At 31.9% G+C, this 20422-nt stretch overlaps 3 protein-coding genes and 1 long non-coding RNA gene across 4 annotated transcripts in view; 2 read left to right on the top strand and 2 right to left on the bottom strand.

Annotated features, from left to right (window-relative positions):
- The window catches only part of LOC145968715 (uncharacterized), a 60270-nt gene extending 49999 nt beyond the window's left edge, over positions 1-10271 (top strand). Inside the window, exons 7-8 of the mRNA XM_083094420.1 lie at positions 9761-9884; positions 9979-10271. Coding sequence (XP_082950546.1) covers positions 9761-9798 — 38 coding nt within the window. The 3' untranslated portion in view covers positions 9799-9884; positions 9979-10271. The remainder of the gene's footprint in view (positions 1-9760; positions 9885-9978) is intronic.
- Positions 1648-3054, bottom strand: LOC145968722 (uncharacterized). Its single transcript, XR_014437836.1, has 3 exons — positions 2625-3054; positions 1938-2022; positions 1648-1817 (listed from the first exon to the last, which is right to left on the bottom strand). It is a non-coding gene; the product is annotated as an uncharacterized LOC145968722 (long non-coding RNA).
- Positions 10272-12955: 2684 nt separating the features above from the next.
- LOC145968402 (uncharacterized) lies at positions 12956-16348 on the top strand. The gene is made up of 4 exons (XM_083093823.1): positions 12956-13155; positions 13710-13900; positions 13990-14161; positions 16312-16348. The coding sequence occupies exons 1-4, from the start codon at positions 12956-12958 to the stop codon at positions 16346-16348; spliced, it is 600 nt and encodes a 199-aa protein (XP_082949949.1).
- Positions 16349-17352: 1004 nt separating this feature from the next.
- LOC145968401 (uncharacterized) lies at positions 17353-20209 on the bottom strand. The gene is made up of 3 exons (XM_083093822.1): positions 20054-20209; positions 19654-19969; positions 17353-17475 (listed from the first exon to the last, which is right to left on the bottom strand). Exons 1-3 carry the CDS (start codon positions 20158-20160, stop codon positions 17353-17355), a joined length of 546 nt encoding a protein of 181 aa, XP_082949948.1. The 5' UTR covers positions 20161-20209.
- Positions 20210-20422: the final 213 nt, after the last annotated feature.

Raw genomic sequence — 20422 nt, 5'->3', positions numbered from 1 at the left:
TCATAATTATTAATATAACTCACAATATGTGTATTATAATGTAACTTAAAAAAAATAATATATAATGATAACACAAAGGGCCTAGCGGAGTAAGCATGTAAAATCTGCCCTTGATCATACAGAGCTGACATTAATGTCACAAGTTAGTACCAATATGATAAAACTTTCTACCAAATATTATTTTAAAAAATTCATTTTTTTAGGAGTTATGGAGGGAGAAAGTAAAATCAAAAAATGTATTTTTCTCGAAAACCACTTGACCGATTTTGATGAAAAAAATATATGTTATGTAGACTAATAAAACTAATTAACAAAAAAAATTTCCAAAATGTTTGCCAAAAAAAAACACCAAAAAAAAATTTTTGAATTTTTGAATATTTTTTTTTAGGGTGATATTTTAGAGGTACCATTTTGAAATTTTTACGAAAATTTCTCTTAAGTGTCCACTATAACATACATTTTTTTCAAATTTTTTAAAATGGTGGAACATAGTTAAAAATACGAAAATCGTAAGCGTCGCGTCACTCCGGCTTAAGCACAGTGCAGTGCCATTCCGCGTTGCGGGTGTTCAATGTGACTTTAATAGCACATATGTACGTCTGCAATTAGCCTATAATATGTATACTTTTTAATTTTTATAGTTTCCAGAGTTTACCACGTGGAGGTTGCAGTACGGTTTTAAACTCCTTATCGGGGTGGCTTTTTTAACGTGAGTCCCCTCGCCTCTCACTATGTTTCCGTAAAATCGGGGTGCTTTTCGAATGTGAGTCCCCTTGTCTCTCACTACACCTACGATTTATTTAATCTTCTTCACTATCACTGTCTATTACTGGAATGTTATTTGTTTTTTTAAACAGATCGCTCAGTATTTCTGCTGGTTTCAAAATTTTCGCTAAATATCTTGCATGAGATAAATAATATATAATTGCGGCAATATGACAGCAGCATCCAATTGTTCGTAGCCCATTAGCGCATTCACATGCGTAATGTGTTACTCCAGAAATTCCTGTGCTGTTAGGTGTATACCTTAAAAAACACCGGTATTTTGTGCGAGAATATCAAATTCGTAAAAAATGAGAAAAATGTGCTTAAAGTTGAAATTCAGTCTCGACACGTTTCTCGACGAAATTTTTACTTTACAATAAAAACACTTTACCATGTATATAATGTGTATATAATAATAAATAATCAATTATATAGAAACTGTTTTTCAGATTTTACTACTACTTAATGTTTAAAATTTTAATGCAGTTTTTTGTGGATTTTTTACTGAGAAAATTAATATATAGATAATTAACAGTTATTTTTTAAATATAACTGTTAATTATTAATGGAAAAAAGGAATTTTTTATTAAGAAATATTAATTTTTTCTATTTTCTACATATAGACGACAACATCAGATTCGCTTTCAGAGATAATGAAAAGACATTTGTCGGGAGTCAAGAAAGCATCGTTTAGTTCAGATTTAAGACGATTTGCTATCACTTTACACTTTTATTCAGCTAGAGCTTATGCTTACGTCAGAAGATCTTTTAATAACTTATTACCTAGCGAGTACAATACGAAAATGGTTTGAATCAATTGGCAAACCAGGATTTACACATGAATCTTTCAATTCCATTCGGCAAAAAGTACAAGAAAGAGTTGTTATTGTTAACGTTGTAATTGATGAGATGGCCATTAGACAATATGTTCAGTGGGATGGTCACAATTATTCTGGTTTTATCAACTTAGGTTCTGATTTTACTTATGATCATGATGAATTAGATTTAGCTAAGAATGCTTTAGTATTTCTTGCCGTAGCTTTAAATAGTCACTGGAAAATACCATTAGGATATTTTCTAATTAATAGTTTAAATGCCATGGAAAGAGCAAATTTATTAACTACTTGTTTATCGTTATTATATGATACAGGATGTCATGTACATTCAATTACTTTGGATGGAGCACCTGTTAATAAATCTATGTACAATTTGGTGCTGTTTTTGACTTTAACACTTCTTTGTATACTTTTTGTTATCCTGTAACAACAATATTTTTATTTTTTTGGATCCTTCCCATGCTATAAAGTTAATAAGAAATACTTTTGGTGACAAAAAATTCTTTTAAATGAAAAAGGGGACATAATAAAATGGGATTATATTATCGCACTTTATAATAAAGAAAAAACAGAAGGATTAAAAGCTGCCACAAAATTAACTGGACGTCACATTAATTATTATAATGAGAAAATGAATGTTCGTTTAGCAGTCCAAGTTTTGAGCGAGAGTGTTAGCAAGGCATTAATATATTGTGAGGAGAAAAAATATGATGGTTTTAAAGGAGCTTTTGCTACAGCAGAATTTTGTTCATTAATGAACCAAGCATTTGATATATTAAACTGTCGAAGTAAATTTTCTAAAAAACCCTTCAATCAACCCATTAATAATAATACAATTGAAAAATATGCAGAGTTTGTATCATTATTTAAAACATATGTTTCTAATTTAAAAGATAATACTGGCAAAAAAATCATACATTCAACAAGAAGTACGGGGTTTATTGGAATAGTTTGTAGTTTAGAAAATGGACTTGAATTATATCGAACTTTATACTCAAAAAAATATATTGAATATTTACTTACATATAAATTATTACAAGACCATTTGGAGTCATTTTTTAGTGCAATCCGAAGTCGTGGAGGATTTAATAGTAATCCATCAAGTGTTTTATTTGAAAGTGCTTATAAAAAGTTGCTGGTACACCATCAAGTATCAGAATCAGCATATGCTAATTGCACAATATTAGATACGACATCAATATTACCTATTTTCCTTCCAAAACATAAAAATGTTATTAATACTATTAATAACAATGAACAAATTGATTTAAATGCAAATGTTTTAAATGATCATGATTACATATCTGCTATTCCTGTTTTAAGTACATTTGTCGAAGATGTCACAAATTATATTGCTGGATTTGTTGTGAAACAAATAAAGAAAAGAATATCATGTACAATATGCGAAAAACAATTAGAAACGAATGATAGTACAAACTTATTATTACTAAAAAAAAATAGAGGCATGTTAATAAAACCATCAAAAGATGTTAATTATATTTGTACATGGGCAGAAAAAATTATTAGAGAATATCAAAATGAAATTTAAAAAAAAAATATGAAATCTGTAATTATTAATAAAGTTGTACAAAATGTATTACCTTATGTATTTCTCAATTTAAATCATCATATTCTTTCTCAGGAACCATTTAATAATCATAAAAAACAATTAATTGTATGTATAACAGAACATTACATTAATATAAGATTCCATCATTTAGGAAATACGTATGACAAAGAACAGAAAAAGAGACAAAAATTAACAAAGTTAATTTTATTTAATCACGAATAAAAAATAATATAATTTTTGTACATTGTATTTTTATTTCTATCTATCCTACTTATTTGCTTAATGTAAACAAGATTAAGATTTTATTTTTTAGTATTTTCCAATTTTATGAAGAAACACATTTTTTAAATACTAAAAATCTTAAAATATAATAAACTCAACATATATAATGTTATATTAATTATTTTTAATAGTATAAAGTAGGTTTTAGATGAAAAAATACCCACACAGCAATCTATATCTCAGACGTAAATCAGATAGCATTTCGTCAATAAATTTTTGTTGTATTTGAGATATCTTGATATCTGATATATCTTGAATATCTTCAGAATATCTGATATCTTCAGAATATCTGATATCTTAATTATCAAAATATTCTAATAATATTTTTACGAAAATATAATCTTTTCTATCTGATTTGTTGCAAGATCAGATATCATATCTCAGATGAAAAAATCATACATTTTTGCAGTCTGGAAGATATCTTATAGATATCCCAGTCATATCTGAGTAGCATTATTTAAATCAGATATTCTGATATTTAGATATCTCTTAGATCTCTCTATGATATATTTTGCTGTGTGGGTATTATTAAAGTATAATTTAATTTAAATTTTCAAGAAAATGCTATTATATATGCTTTATATATGTACATAATTTAAATTACAGATATTTTTTATATCTATTTTTAAAATATATTTTATTTTACAACAAAAAACTTATATTATTATTGTTGCAGAGTAATAAAAATAAGTTATAACATTCAATTTTTGGCATAATATTTTTTATAAAAGTTGTAAATCATTTATTTCTTGATAAATCATATTATAAACTTAATCTAGCTTATTTAAAACTGACATGCGCAATGCATACTTCCGGACACTTGTAGAAAGAGAAGTACTAAAAAGTATGTTTCTCTCTCTAACCTCCTCCGGTCACTGCTTCTCTACAGAAACTATAGGCAATTGCCAGTCCATACTTATAAGGTCTACGGAACGGACTATGAATACCGGCCATGAACCGTACAATGACCGCATTCAGCGGATTCAACAATTGGGCAATATTACTAGATTTTCCGATGTATTTCGATGCTGATTGGCCGGATCTGAAAGTAAAAACTATATCGAACATGATTGGTTTCTACTTTCAGATCCGTCCAATCAGAGTTGAATTACAAACGTCGGAAAACCTAATAATGTTGCCCAACCGTTGAGTCCGCTGAATGCGGTCATTGTACGGTCCATGGTGTAAAAAAACAAGGTGAAGCATTGCGCATAATGGCCATAGACTTATACTAATAGACTGCGCAACCCAACGGCCGCGCTGTCGTCGGGACCAGAGAGAGAGAGCATGAGCGGTCGGGGCTCTGTCCTTGTCTAACGGTGCGAGTGGGAACGGTGAAGACCATAGACTTCCCTCACTCGGAGGAGATATCGTCATCCCCACCACTCGCACCGTTAGACAAGGACAGAGCCCCGACCGCTCATGCTCTCTCTCTCTGGTCCCGACGACAGCGCGGCCGTTGGGTTGCGCAGTCTATTAGTATAAGTCTATGATAATGGCAGCAGCTTTGGCGATTGATCCAATCAGAAAGCGGCCCATTTTGCAGGCGCTCACTTTAAGATGAAATTCGATTACAAGGAATGAAAATGTAGTAAAATTTTAAATATATATTTAATGAAATACAATAAAATACAGGAATAAATAAAATAACGTTTTTTTGTGATTCTTTTAGATTTAAAATGATATTTATATTTAAAATAACATTTAATAACATATGATAATGATTTTAAATAAAATGCAGAGTTAAATAAAATAACAATTTAAATATAAACTTTATTGCACATATGTTTTGTTTTTTTCTCGTCTTTTTTAACAGTACTCTTTCTTTTTATTTCTAAATTTATGTGCCTTAATCGAACGTATGATCTTGTTCGAACTAAGCATGCTAACATATCCCTTGGCAGGGAATTATTTATTTTTTTCGATACGCGGTCCGTTACTTATATGATACGAGTATGTCATATGCGGGTATGAACGATTCTAATTCATTGAACTCTCTGATAAAAACCTCTGATTAAAATCAAACTCGATAAATTGTTATTTTGGGTGCATCCAGAAGCACAACCGCTCACACCGCTCACTGAGCGGCTAAGTAGCAATCGAACATGATTGGTGAATTCGAGGATAGAAACCAATCACATTCAATTGCTACTTAGTCGCTCAGTGAGCGGTTGTACTTGTGGATGCACCCTTTTAAATATTTCAAACATTTATAACAAATGTATTTTTTAAATGAAATTTACCGCTGTTCACGTTTAAATTTCCTTTTTCTCGGTGACAAGTTTCAAGCCATTTCTTTTTTAATGCAGGATTTTGCGGAAATGGAAAAAATTTCATGTCTTTCGTTTTCGTAGGTCCACCGGTGCAACTTTTACAATTTTTGATGCAACAAGTCGGCATGATTCCTGATGATCATAATACATATTATTAAGCAAATATCAAACAATATGATGTCTCAACACTAATTATATTTAGTTTATATTATATTTTATTTTATTAATTATATTTACTACTTACTGCATATGTTGCATCAAAGGACGAATAATACATTGACGGGAGCAGCCATATTGCTTTTTTTGCAAAATGGGTCGCGCGCTGATTGGCTCAAAAATTGAACAAATGCGCAGCGTCGGGAATGTTTCACCTTGTTTCTTTACATTAAGGTGCAATTTCACGTGCTGCTAAAATAAGCAATTAAAACGACAAATTTGTCGCACGTATTCCAGCGGCTATAATTTTGTAGTTTGAACTGATTCAACTACAAAGAGAGAAAAAGTGTTATCGCTCAATTGCTATGTGCAACACTACTGCCGCGCTGTGTGATTGTGTGTACTAGTGTACCAAGAAAGACATAACCTTGCAGACAGAACCGAGAATTCTTAAAGAATCCATGAAGATGCAAAGATGTATCTATTCGAGGAAGATGAGCATGAAGAAAATAAAAAAAAATGCAAAATCTGTCTTAACTGATTACACAAATAACGCAAAATCTGTCTCAACTTTCAATTTTGTCGCTGCTACCCTTTTCATGTACAAAAATTACCGTTGTAATAGTTCAGCGACAAAAGTTGTCACGTGATCATTTTTGTCGCTCAAACAATCGGTTTCAGCGACTCGTGAAAAGGCACCTTTATGGTACGGTCGACAAGACGCTAGAAATGCTTCGAAGCATTCGATTGACCAATCAGAACACAAAGAATAAAATTACTTTATTCTGATTGGCTAATGCGATTGCAGCCTTAGGGTAGGTTTTCATTTGACACTTGACGCTCGTTTTTAGTGTCAAAAAACATCATATGACTAAGGGACGGCTGGAGAGACGGTGGTGATTTCCCGCGAAGAATCGGGAATTATCAATTCGCAAAAGCGTTATTTTAGTCAAAATACAGAGAGAATCGTATTAAAATTATGATATTTGTAATCAGTAGGACCTCAAGCAGGTCGCTACAGAGCGATTTTTTGGATAAAAAATCAAAATAAAATTGTTAATAAATGGCAGATGCGCGCCTAGTAGCGGGTCAGGTGCACCTAGGTACGAGAGTTCGCGTATTTTATTTATTATAAATTTTTAAGAGCCAAAATGCAAAATCTGGCTCTGTAGCGCCCGACTTCATTCTATAAGGAATATATTACAAAAAAATTTATGGAAAAATATTACTTTTTCAAGGAGAAATAACGCTTTAGCGGATATTATTAGATTTATATCTAATGCCTGAGAGCGGCCATGCCCCTGATTTAGGTGGAACCCGTATTTGAAGCGCCTCTATGTCCATAAAACGTGGACATTGAACTACATAGCCATGTCCATGAAACTTTTCAAAGGGTAACATGCTATGTCCACGATTTGTGGTTCTGTTCCGTGTTATATGCACAAAGTGCCGGCAATATGACTGCAAAAATATGAATGCAAGACAAGTTATGTTTACATCTTTAATGTAAATAAGATTTGTGGCCTCTCTTTCTCCACATATATATATATATATATATATATATATATATATATATATAGAGAGAGAGAGAGAGAGAGAGAGAGATTTATACTAAAAATAGCTATATACAATATATAGAAATTTATTCATAATATGACTATACTTGAAAATAAGATATCTTTTACCAGACTATTAATAAATAATTTATATATTTAAAGAGAGAGAAAGTTTGATATTATTTTCAATATAGATCCTACACATTTCTTAAGAATAAAAGTTCTAAATAATAAAGATGTATATATATATATATATATATATATATATATATATGTATGTATATATATACACACGCGCGCGCGCGCGCGTGTGTGTGTGTGTGTGTGTGGTATATACGTATGTATGTACGTATGTATGTACGTATGTATGTATAAAAGCAATGCGAAAGTTACGTGAGGAAGCGAGAAGGACAAGTAAAATAACAATAAGAGCGAACGAGATAGAAATAGCACGAGCAACGAGACTCGAGCTCGAGAATCGGATTTTCTTGCGCGCTATTATTTTCCTCTCGCTCGCACCTATTACTGTCTCGCTCGCTCCTATTACTGTCTCGCTCGCTCCTATTACTGTCTTGCTCGCTCCTATTATTGTCTCGCTCGTTCTTGTTACTGTTTCGCTCACTCTCGATTCTTGGGTCCGCTTATCTTTCCGAGCTATCTATCACGATTGTCAAGTGTGACAAAGAAAGTAAGACCATGAGTAGAGAACGAGCGAGATGACCTATCATCAAAGAGTTCCGAAGTCTCTTACAATCGGTTTCTTCGCTTCCTCTATCCATTCGCAATTCACGAAAATGTAAACATCTTATAAAATAAAAACTGAAACTCCTATTTTTTATTTTATTCATTTGAAAGTAATTTTAATGAATTATTGAGATTTTTGTGATTAAAATGATATCAAACACGACGTAAATCGGATAATTTTTAATTGGTTTGATAATAAAAATTTTGATTATATATTTAACTACGTTTATCCGATTGATACCGTGTTTGATGTTATTTTAATCGCAAAATTTTCATTATTCCATTAAAATTACTCCCTTACCCTTATAAATATATCTTAAAATAATTAACTTATTTATTTGTCATAATTTGTCATCGGCCGCTTGCCAGCGGCAGATTTGATAACGAGATGAGCATGACAATACATGAGTACGTAAGAGCGAGTGAAACAATAACAGAAGCGAGCGAGATAGTAATAGGAGCGAGCGAGAGAGAAATAGTATGCCAGGCTGCAAGAAACACTCGATTTCCGAGTCTTCGTTGCTCGTGCTATTGCTATCTCGCTCACTCTTATTGCCATTTTGCTCTCTCTTATTACCTTCTCGCTTGCTCACATAACTTCCGTGTACGCTACACACACACACACACACACACACACACACACACATTGAATAGTTAACGAAATATTTGATTCTTTAAGTTGACATAATTTTATATAAATTATAAAATATCTGACAAAATGTTCATTTTTCAATTATTTTACTTTAATAATTTTATGCACAGAATAATAAGAGGAATCAGTTAATGTAAAGAAAACATGATTGTTCTTAAACAATATGTCGCTGCTCATTGCATTCATATAATTAAAAAAAAAAAAAAAAAAATATATATATATATATATATATATATATATAGAGAGAGAGAGAGAGAGGATCGCAAATTCGTCATTTCTCATTTATATTAAAATTTATTTGATATACGTGAGCACCTTGCTACAGTACTGGTGCTACCGACATTTTGTGCACATAGCACGGAACAGAACCAGAAATTGTGCACCTTATATGTTACCCTCTGAGAACATTCGTGCGCCTTGGCTTTGTAGTTTAGGTGCACGTTTTCAAGGTCCACAGAGGGCGTATCGCTTTCAGGGATCACCTAAAAGCGGGCCGTGACACCTCTCATTCTTCTCTCTGATCTAACGTACATATGGGGGAAATTTCTGTGGTAATATACCGGCGGCTTGACAAGGAAAGACTATCACTCTGTCTTTATCTCTCTTAGGCCCGCTTCGACCAAACTTCGATTAATTCAATCGTTGATTAAAGGGTTGCCAACATGACAAAATAATGCAGTGTGACCAATTGTATTTCTAACAATATACAGAGAGAAGCCAATATAATTGTAGAAATACAGTATATCGTCAGAAAATGTATTAATATATATAATATATAATAGATATTATTATACAATATATATTATAGAATTGCGCGATTAGCAGCGTATTACAACATAACCAAACATAGAAAGAATAATTGGTAAAAATATATATTTTCTAAATATAACATGAATATTATTTATTACAATGTATCCTTTGTATAGGATATAACGTATGGAGTGTGCACGTTGAAAAGCAATAGAAACAATATTTTTAATCACGAATGCGTGAAACATTGGCATAGTATTACAATCAATGAAGAGACCAGGATGTTTTATCCTACTAATCGTAAGAGCTACAATTAATAAAAGTATATGATAAATAACTTTTATACATTTATTCAAAGATTAAAGTAGTAACTAATACTATGATAATATTGCAGAAAAAGGAGAATATTTGGCAAAAATAATATATAATGACAAAGAACAACTCGTATTACTACAAACTGAGTCAAAGAGCTTATCATTTGAAAAAAAAGAAACACGAATAGACAAGGGAGTGGAAGCTAAATCCAGTATACATATAGATGATTGCTGTATTGTTAACGATGATTCACAAAAATCAATATCGTGTTCGACAACATTGGACAAAAATACATTAGAAGAAATAAATGAAAGTAATTTAAATCGACCACACTGGCAATTTATTGGTTGAAAATGTATCACAACGTTTCGACCATGGGTTTTGGTCCTTATCAAGTGAACTAAAATTATTACACATAATATAAACAGTAAATAAATTACAATAAAATGTGAACAAAAAATGGAAAAAATTATATACATACAGTATCTTAGGTAACTAATACATGGTGAGAAATAAAGAAATCACTGTGTCAAAATTCAGTCATGTCAACCTCTCGATCCAACACAAAGAGAAAGACTAAACCACCTTTATTAGTCTATCATAAATATTGTTTAAACTTTCAGTGTCCTTTTGTAAGTTAACAGTGTTGCCAAACTTTTTGATGAAAAACATTTCAGCAATTTCTCTCTTTCTCACATGCCCTGGCGAAAATAAGAAACTTTATAAAGCGTTAACAACCGTTGAGTGAGGGTTTTCTGAGAGTTTATATGCTTTTCAAACTTTGTAAGAGCACTTACATAACGCTGTTGGGTTTTGAATGCTTATCAAACGCTGCAGTGTTGCAATTTTTGTTCTACAAACTCTTTATATAATGTTACATGAAAGTTTTGCAATGCTGAGGTAACATTTTTCAGAGTACGTTCAGTAAACGTTGATACATCTTCGTGTACAGAGTTTACTCAGACTTTTCAAACGTTTACGTTTACGCTATAACGTACAAACGTCTTTTAAACGTTGCAGTGTTGCAATTTTTGTTCTACAAACTCTTTACTAATCGTTTTTAAACTCTCGACGAACTTCCACACACGTTCATGTAAACGCCAAACAAACGTCTCATTTTTGCCAGGGTGTCTCTCATTGTGCAGAATAACCGGTGTTGACCAATCGAAGTCATGATTAAGTTCCAATTTATGTTTGCTAACCACAGAAAGATTGCTTTCGTGCAATTTAATGTTGTTGCAATGTTCTTTGACGCGAGTGCCTAAATGTCTTTTTGTTTGGCCAATATATGACATATTACAATTTTTACAGTCTAACTTGTAAACAACTTCAGTCCTGCTATTAATAGGCAATCTATCTTTTCCACGTTTAATTAATGCATTCAGTTTATTAGGTACATTATAGACAACATTAAGACCCACATTTTTGAAAAGGCGACTAATCTCATCACTCAAGCCCTCCACAAACGGTAAAGAAATATAAAAAGGTGTAGTCGCATTATCACATTCCATATTGATATTTACATTGTCGCGATGTTTTAAAAATTCTAGTCTTTTTTTAACGTAACGATTAATAATTTGAGTTGGAAAACAGTTGTTGGAAAGAATCTGTTTAATAATATCAATGTTCTTAAAATAAAATCGAACGTCGGATAATAAAATAGCGCGGTCAACAAGATTATAAATGGTGTTCATTTTATATTTAAATGGATGCTTGGAATAAAAATTAATGTATCTATTAGAAGTAGGTTTTCTGTACCAATCCGTCAAAAGCCGACCGAACGAATAACAGTCGTGTCCAAAAAACTAATACGAGAATCAGACTCAGTTTCATGTGTAAATGTCAAACGTTGATGATAATCATTGAAAGTCGATATAATCTCGACAATCTTTGAGCGTGGAACAATGGTAAAAATGTCATCAACATATCTATAATACAACGGCACATCAAAACTCAATAAACTTTAATGATGCGACGAGTTTCTTATTTTGAGAATCGAGTAACTCGTACTCATTTTAGAAAAGAATCGAGTCTTGACTCGAGTCGAGTTATTTTGAGTACTAGATAAAAAATATTGATTCGATAAGCTCGATGAAATTGAAAATCTTAATATTCGAGTACGGAACCATTAAATATCGATTTCAGTAGCGGAACTAAAAGTAGAGAGCTTCAATTTTAATATTTGTTTCGCTAAAACTTTTAGAATATTTTATAATTTTAGTCAACTACTAATAATAGTAAGTGCATGGTTTTTTTATCATGCAACAAAAAACATAAAAGTAACAAATAGAAATAAAAGTACAAGTTAATTATTCCATGTTATAAAGCTATCAACTTTAATTAAATAATTTTTAAATACAAGAAATGAGAAAAAAACACTTTGATTTTCTTGAACGAAAATCTCTCTTAGAGCATATAATAATATAAGATAAATCTCAATCTACAATAGGTAATTTAAGCCCTAAGCCTTAAGAAATTGACCAATCACAGTCGAGTATTCTCTTCATACTTGACTGTGATTGGTCAATCTCTTAAGTCTTACGCCTTAAAATCTCATTGTAGTCGCCGCTTTATAGCTGGTTACTCAGTACTCGGAACGCATCATTTGATACTCGGTACTCGGTTCGTACGCGTAATTTCAGACTCGAGTTGATTGCGATCGATTCTCGAGTTGATCGAATACTTTTAAGAATCGAGTTTACCGAGTCTAGTACTCGACTCATCGCATCACTAATACACTTAAGCAATGCGTTTCTAAATCATCCATCACGATATCTGCCAAAATAGGTGACAGGGGAGATCCCATAGGGCTACCAAAAATCTGTTCATAAAACTGTCCATTAAACGAAAAACTAGTGGAATCCAAAACCGTTTCTATCGCGTATAAAAACTGAGACAAGTTAAATTTTGTGTTAGGAGCAATATAATTCCAACGTTTAGTAACAACGTTTGATATTATTAAACAGATTCTTTACAACAACTGTTTTCCAACTCAAATTATTAATCGTTACGTTAAAAAAAGACTAGAATTTTTAAAACATCGCGACAATGTAAATATGAATATGGAATGTGATAATGCGACTACACCTTTTTACATTTCTTTACTGTTTGTGGAGGGCTTGAGTGATGAGATTAGTCGCCTTTTCAAAAATGTGGGTCTTAATGTTGTCTATAATGTACCTAATAAACTGAATGCATTAATTAAACGTGGAAAAGATAGATTGCCTATTAATAGCAGGACTGAAGTTGTTTACAAGTTAGACTGTAAAAATTGTAATATGTCATATATTGGCCAAATAAAAAGACATTTAGGCACTCGCGTCAAAGAACATTGCAACAACATTAAATTGCACGAAAGCAATCTTTCTGTGGTTAGCAAACATAAATTGGAACTTAATCATGACTTCGATTGGTCAACACCGGTTATTCTACACAATGAGAGACATGTGAGAAAGAGAGAAATTGCTGAAATGTTTTTCATCAAAAAGTTTGACAACACTGTTAACTTACAAAAGGACACTGAAAGTTTAAACAATATTTATGTTAGACTAATAAAGGTGGTTTAGTCTTTCTCTTTGTGTTGGATCGAGAGGTTGACATGACTGAATTTTGACACAGTGATTTCTTTATTTCTCACCATGTATTAGTTACCTAAGATACTGTATGTATATAATTTTTTCCATTTTTTGTTCACATTTTATTGTAATTTATTTACTGTTTATATTATGTGTAATAATTTTAGTTCACTTGATAAGGACCTAAACCCATGGTCGAAACGTTGTGATACATTTTCAATCAATAAATTGCCAGTGTGATCGATTTAAATTACTTTCATTTATTTTATCTACTGGCGACGTTCAAGAATTTATCATTATTAGAAGAAATCTTGATTGAAGAAGTCAGAAAGAGACCTCCTTTGTATGATTATACATTGCCTTTGTCTGCTCGTGGTAGACACAAACTTGCAGAATTATGGAAAGAAATTTCTAATGCTCTTAATGGTATCTATTTCACATAAACTTGAATCATCAAATAAAAGTATTGGTGTTACATTAAGTATTTTGAAAATATGTTTTTACAAATGTATTAGGTCATATCAGTTCTGAGGACGCTAAAAAAAGATGGAAATCACTTAAAGACACGTTTAGTAAAGCAGTGGCTGAAGGAAAGAAACCCAGTGGATCAGCAAGATCGAATTCACAAAAACTTTGGAAACATTTTGAAGCGATGTCCTTTTTACGTTCGGTGTCTACAAATAGAAAGTATATATCATTTTTCACACATGTGTACAAATTAAAAAATATATATCATAAATCGTATAATGACTCATTGCAAGCATATTTTATTTTACAGCTCCATATCTAATCTTAAAAATAAACAACATACATAAAAAAAAACATCATAAAACAAACTTTGCTATTTAATATTGTCAGAGAGATTTCATATATTACACATTATTTACAATAACATACTTTATAAGTATATATAAGTTTATAAGTACCTTAAAGTCACTAATAAACGTTGCTCTTCATTTATAGGTTCACGTACAACATAAAGTTTCTGTAAATTATGTCCTATTATTAATACCCACACAGCACATGATATCATTCGAATATTCTATACTCATACTGTAAATATACGTAGATGTAATATACTGAGAATAATCCCATAACATCTCTTGTTGTATATTATTTTTCATATATTCTCAGAATATACATTGAATATCTCGTATTAGTATATTCTTTCTCGTATATTTTCAGGATACTATAATATTGCATGTGTTTCTTCATTTTGCCGCTACGCGCGCCACCAAACTCGTATTTAATTTTTGGTGAAATGGACATAAAGGACTGGTACTAACATGAATTCCAAAGTTCCTTCTTTTTTCTTTTTAGTCAGTTTAATTTATAATAAATAAACTGACTTAATTTAAAGTAATTTGTCTAATAATCTGGATTCCTTGTTGGAATTCAGAATATTAAACAGATTATTTGAAATTAAAATGAGAAGTAATCCATTTACTGCATTTATTAAGGTATTTCATCTATTACCGAGTGTATTTACATAATTGTACATAGATAAATTATCGAGATCAATATTTCAATAAGAATCATTTAATAAACACTAATAGGTGTTTTTCAAACATTTTATATTCATCTATTAGAAATAACATTTTTGTCTGAAGTTTTGTTTATAAAGTAAATAATTTCACATTTTTATTTATTTTTTACATCACGAAGAATCTATTTTTTATTCTACATATAGTCCAACTGTCTTCTATATTCATATATAATTTATTAATGTAAAAATATGCTTAAAATATTCTAAAAATATACTCATAATATACCAAGAAATATTCTGAGTATATACTGAGTAGGTTTCTAAGGCAGACATAGGAACATCCTCCGTACATTCTCAAAATATCATAGTATGTGTATCGAATATTAGTGGGATATACACAATCTACGTTTGCGATATACTGAGTACATACTCAGGATCTACCTGTGCTGTATGGGTAATAGGTCTTCTAATTGTGTTGTAGTCATTCTTGTAAAATTTTTGAAACGCAGATCTTCCAGCCTTATATTGGGCAATGTTGCGTGATATAATCCGTGTCTCTGCCTTTCGGTGAATATTTTTGACACCCACAACCTCTTCTTCATTTTATTGTTTGTTTTTATTATATTTATCATTGCTGACATTGCTGCAATTAATTCAACTTTTTTTTGTTTCTTACATTCATGGTTGATAATGCTGCTGTATTCTAACAACCATTGATGATAACGATAATTAACTGACATTTTGTATTGATAATATTCCGCAATTTACTGACTGCTCCAGCGTTTCAGCATCAAATCACTAGGCACACTGCGCATGTCATACTTTTCGACGCTTTAACACTCGACGCTCAGACGCTCCCATGTAAAGGCACCCTTTTCACTTCGTATCAACGACATATATACATAGACCAAGCATTCTCTCTAAAAAGTGAAGCCAGAAGTTGGCAGTTTGCGACTGAGAGAGATAGTTGTTTTGCGTCTACTACTTTCTCACTCTAGCTTAGAATGCTGTCAATAGTCGCCATATTTGTATTGTTAAGGTTATTATAGGTTAAGTATATAGAATTGATATAGAAGAGTAAATATGTAAAAATGTGAAAAAGAAATTATAAATAAATTATAGACTATGTAAAAAAATGTAAAATATACGAAAGAAATATAAAAAATGCTTAAAATAAATATAAAAATAAAGTTCTATTATATGTATTTTGGAAAAGATATAAAAGAAAAATGTAAAAACAGTTAGAATAAATTAAGGAATGAGTTTTATAAAGACATTATTAATTAATAAAAATTTTATATAATACATAATTTTATATAATTATATAACTTTATATAAATTATATTTATAGGAGATGGATTTTACCTGTGAAACCGAATTCCATCTGATTTGTGTCTTAAGTGCACACCACAAATGCAGCAAAAAACCATATTTTAATAAATAAGAAAATATTTTCTTTGTCTTAATATTTCTTTTTTATTAATAGTTATTGAATCGCTTCGGATTACAAAAGTTAAGCGCTTTATTCAGCGAAAAAAAGGTTAGGTGCAGATGGCGTATAGTAGCTCTTGCTGTCATACATGCCAAGAGTGAGAAAGCAGTAGACGCAAATCAACTATCTCTCTCAGTCTCAAACTGCCAACATCTGGCGTCACTCGCTGCTATAGTAAAAACAGGGGAATGCTTGGTCTATGTATATATGTCGTTGCTTCGTATCAATGACGTATATAACTAGACCAAGCTTTCATATAGTTTATAGGTGAGGGGAGTGAAGTTGGATATTGACAGTTTAAAACAGAGAGAGAACGTTGAATGGCCTCTATGCTTTCTCTTTCTATTCTATAGACTGTCAAAAGCAATATGGCGTGATATGACACAAACGCAAACTGGACATGCGAAACAGTATATAAGTAAAATTGGTAAAAATACACGTAAAAATATATACACATATATAAACTTTTTGAAAAAAATATTACAAATATTGCATTAAAAAAAGGACAAAATGGCTGTTTGCTGTATTTGTGGCATCGATTATGCATCAAAATCAATTTTATTACTATAAATATAACAATATTTGTATTATGATCATGTGTATACTGCATAAAATAGTATTAATATCAATAATGTATCAAGATAAATGAAAATTTCGATTCCATTTTTATTTCTGTACCACCTTATATATAGCTGTTGACAGCTTTGGGACGGCCATTTGCTTCTTGTATGATAGAAAAGGAAAGCATAGATGCCGTTCAACGTTCTCACTCTGTCTTAAACTGCCAATTTCCGGCTTCACCCCTCTCTGAGAATGCTTGGTCTAGTTATATACGTCATTGCTTCGTATGTATAGGCAGAGAGAAGCCTGAGAGCCCATCTGGCCATCTGGCCGTTTTCCTTACGATAACTTTTCGGTCTCGTACAGCAGCGCCTCTACATCCATTTTACAGCCGCTTGGAACTACAGGGCCACATCCACTTTCGATAGCACGATAAAACACCATGTTTGGTGTGTGTCTCTGCTACGTCCATAATTGTGGATGACTATTATGTCCCATATATAAATGTATTATGAAGTTAATGTTTCAATTACATTTAAAGTAAACTTCGATAAAATGATTTCGGAAAGAAAGATAATTATTCTAAGATAAAATAATTTATATCGTATATATTTTTATAGTTATCTTCGTTAAATGTTGCGTACATAAATAAAATACATTTTACTACATAATGTACTATATATATCTGCATTAAAAATTATTTTCTCCTTTTTTATTACCTTTGCAATAAAAATATGTTTAAAAATCAATACAAATATATAACATAAGTAGCGATTAAATAGATTTCAATTTTAATGTTGTGTAGTGACTCGACGGAAAGCATTCGGTCTTATATGCTATAAGATGGAGAGTTCAGATCCGAGTTTCTCGATAATGTCGTTTTATTTATTTAAATCTATCGTATGATCGCACGCTTTTGGAAAATGAAATTATATTATAAGCAAAGAAAAAGATGTATAAAAATTATATTTCTTTCATATCTATAATGTAGTAAAATTAATAGTTATTATTTTTACTAGATATAAAAATAAAAGAAATGTTTACACATCTTTTTCTTTGCTCATAATATAATTGCATTTTTCAAATACGTTTCGATCATAAGGTAGATTTAAATAAATAAAAAAAAATTGTCGAGAAATTCGGATCCGAACTCTGCATCTCATAGTATAGTACATTATGTAAGACCAAACACTTTCCGTCGAGCCACTACACAACATTAAAATTAAGATCTATTTAATCCCTACTTACAAATTTATATTGCTTTTTACGCTTATATTTTTATTGCAAAGATAATAAAAAAGGTGAAAATAATTTTTAATGCAGATATATATAATACATTATATAGTAAAATGTATTTTATTTACGTACGCAACATTTATATGCATTGCGCACCCACGCGCGTGCGTGTTTGTTTATGTGTGTGTGTGTGTTTGTGTGCATGAGGGGGTGTGGGTGCATGCGTGTGTGCGTGTGCGTGTGTGTGTATAATTGTTAATATACAGGGTGTTCTAAAAGGGTATCTCAAAAATTTAAGGAGATATTCCTCACACCTGAAGGATGAAAAAATGTTATATGGACATAGGTGCGGAAATGCTTATTTCAGGAGTTATGTGGAAAATACTGTTAGCTGTATTACTTACACAAGGAAAAATTTAGGAGTAGTTAGGACTAGGCCGGTTCTAACCCAGGTCCTTTCAGGCGGGGTGAGGCGCGAGGGGATCTCAGCGGCGCGGGGGAATGACGTCACGCAGGATGGAGGGGGTTTTCGGTGGCGCGGGGAATGACGTCACGCGGGACGGAGGGGATTTCGGTGGCGCGGGGGCTGCGGGGCGGGGGACGCACGTATAAACAAAAATGGCGGTATTCCTTTGAAGAAGATTTTGGGTCTCTCTCTATCCCTCCCTCTCTCTCGCTTTCTCTCTCTTTCTCTCTTTATCCCTTTTATCTCTCTCTCTGTCATCTCTGTATTATCGCAAGTATACAATATTACCAGTTAATAAACAATATAAATAGAAGTATTCTTTGAAGGATTGGGCGGATGGAAATACATAGATAACAACTCATTTTTGAGATATTTCGGGGTCCGATCTTTTCGAGCAATCTGTGAATCATAGCGAGATAACAACACATTTTCAACCTTAGGTTCAGTTACAAAAAAATTTTTTCTTTTGTGCTCCCAACAATCTCTGAATATCCCTCTCTCTTTCTCCCTTTTATCTCTCTCTCTGTCATCTCTGTATTATCGCAAGTATACAATATATTACCAGTTAATAAACAATATAAATAGAAGTATTCTTTGAAGGATTGGGTGGATGGAAATGCGTGCGAAGAAATTACGTCATGATTTAGACTTAATACTCTTTATTTATGTTTTATATATATTTTTCTTACGTACTATGGACTAAAAACTAAAGCTGCCAGTTCGCAATCGACGAGTTGATGCTTGTTGAAAGCATCACTCGCGCGTATTACATTTGATATTTCTTTCGGATTTATTACAGTGGACGCGATATTGGAGAATTGCGTAAATTTGACATCAACTGTTTGGATAATTTTATCCAATCGATCAAAAGTTACATCTATGCATTGATCGAGATCGAACATACTATGTAACGTCGATTCGACCATCATCAAGCATACGTTTGAAGATTCGAGACTTATGAGTTTGATGTCGTTAATCGTACGAACTCTCACTGTTAGCGGTCCAACGCTTATGAAATTGTAGTCATCTTTAGAGTCGTTCCGAAGTAAATTTTGAATATTGCGACGTTGCTCGTAGAGTCCCTTCCACGTTTCGAGAGATAATATCAGTTCCTTTCCTCGATGATCTCCTATGGCAATCTCCACGTAACTCGGTGGACCCACGTTGATACCAATTTCGAGGAATTTGAATTCCGTAGCTGTCAATGCGTATCGTCTACCTAGTATACGAACCGCACGACGTTCCAACGAAATGCTACAGAAAAATTAAAATAATAGTAATAATACAATTTGTAAAAAAAAAAAAATAAAAAATAGAAAGAAGTTAAACGAAACTTACTCGTCACATTTGTTCTCAAACGATGGAGTTTTATCACGACTCGGTACGTAATTATTTACGCGTCTTCCGACGCCGCTGCCGCTGCTGCTTCTTTCGACGTAGTACATTTCTCTGGGAGTTATGAAAAGTGAACCACGAGAGCGTGTTAACGCGACACTGATCGTATAAGAAATAATCGAGTATACATGACGCTCATCTTCCAAAAGTATAATGTGGTGGGGGGATCAATGCTTCTAACGCTCTGAAATTTAGGAGAAGGGGAGACGGCGCTCAGATAAAAATTCTTAGAAACGCAAGGAAAGAATTAGGGAGGGGAAATAAGAGATAAAACATATTAATGTTTACATTTTTTTTATTTTTCTTGCAATT

This window comes from Camponotus vicinus, unplaced genomic scaffold (genome assembly GCF_025532165.1).
Source record: "Camponotus vicinus isolate PSW18456_S1 unplaced genomic scaffold, iyCamVici1.0 SCAF_3, whole genome shotgun sequence".
NCBI classification, from domain to species: Eukaryota; Metazoa; Arthropoda; class Insecta; order Hymenoptera; family Formicidae; genus Camponotus; species Camponotus vicinus.
Note: the sequence above shows the minus strand (reverse complement) of the source record. Positions and strands in the feature narration are given on the sequence as shown.

Coding starts and splice junctions, on each gene's coding strand:
- LOC145968402 (XM_083093823.1), top strand. CDS start 12,956: ATGAATATGGAATGTGATAATGCGACTACACCTTTTTACATTTCTTTA. Junction 13,156..13,709: donor AGGACTGAAGTTGTTTACAA/GTTAGACTGTAA, acceptor ATAAATTGCCAG/TGTGATCGATTTAAATTACT. Junction 13,901..13,989: donor AATTTCTAATGCTCTTAATG/GTATCTATTTCA, acceptor CAAATGTATTAG/GTCATATCAGTTCTGAGGAC.
- LOC145968401 (XM_083093822.1), bottom strand. CDS start 20,160: ATGTACTACGTCGAAAGAAGCAGCAGCGGCAGCGGCGTCGGAAGACGC. Junction 19,970..20,053: donor TTTGAGAACAAATGTGACGA/GTAAGTTTCGTT, acceptor ATTTTTCTGTAG/CATTTCGTTGGAACGTCGTG. Junction 17,476..19,653: donor TAAGTCTCGAATCTTCAAAC/GTATGCTTGATG, acceptor TTATGGACGTAG/CAGAGACACACACCAAACAT.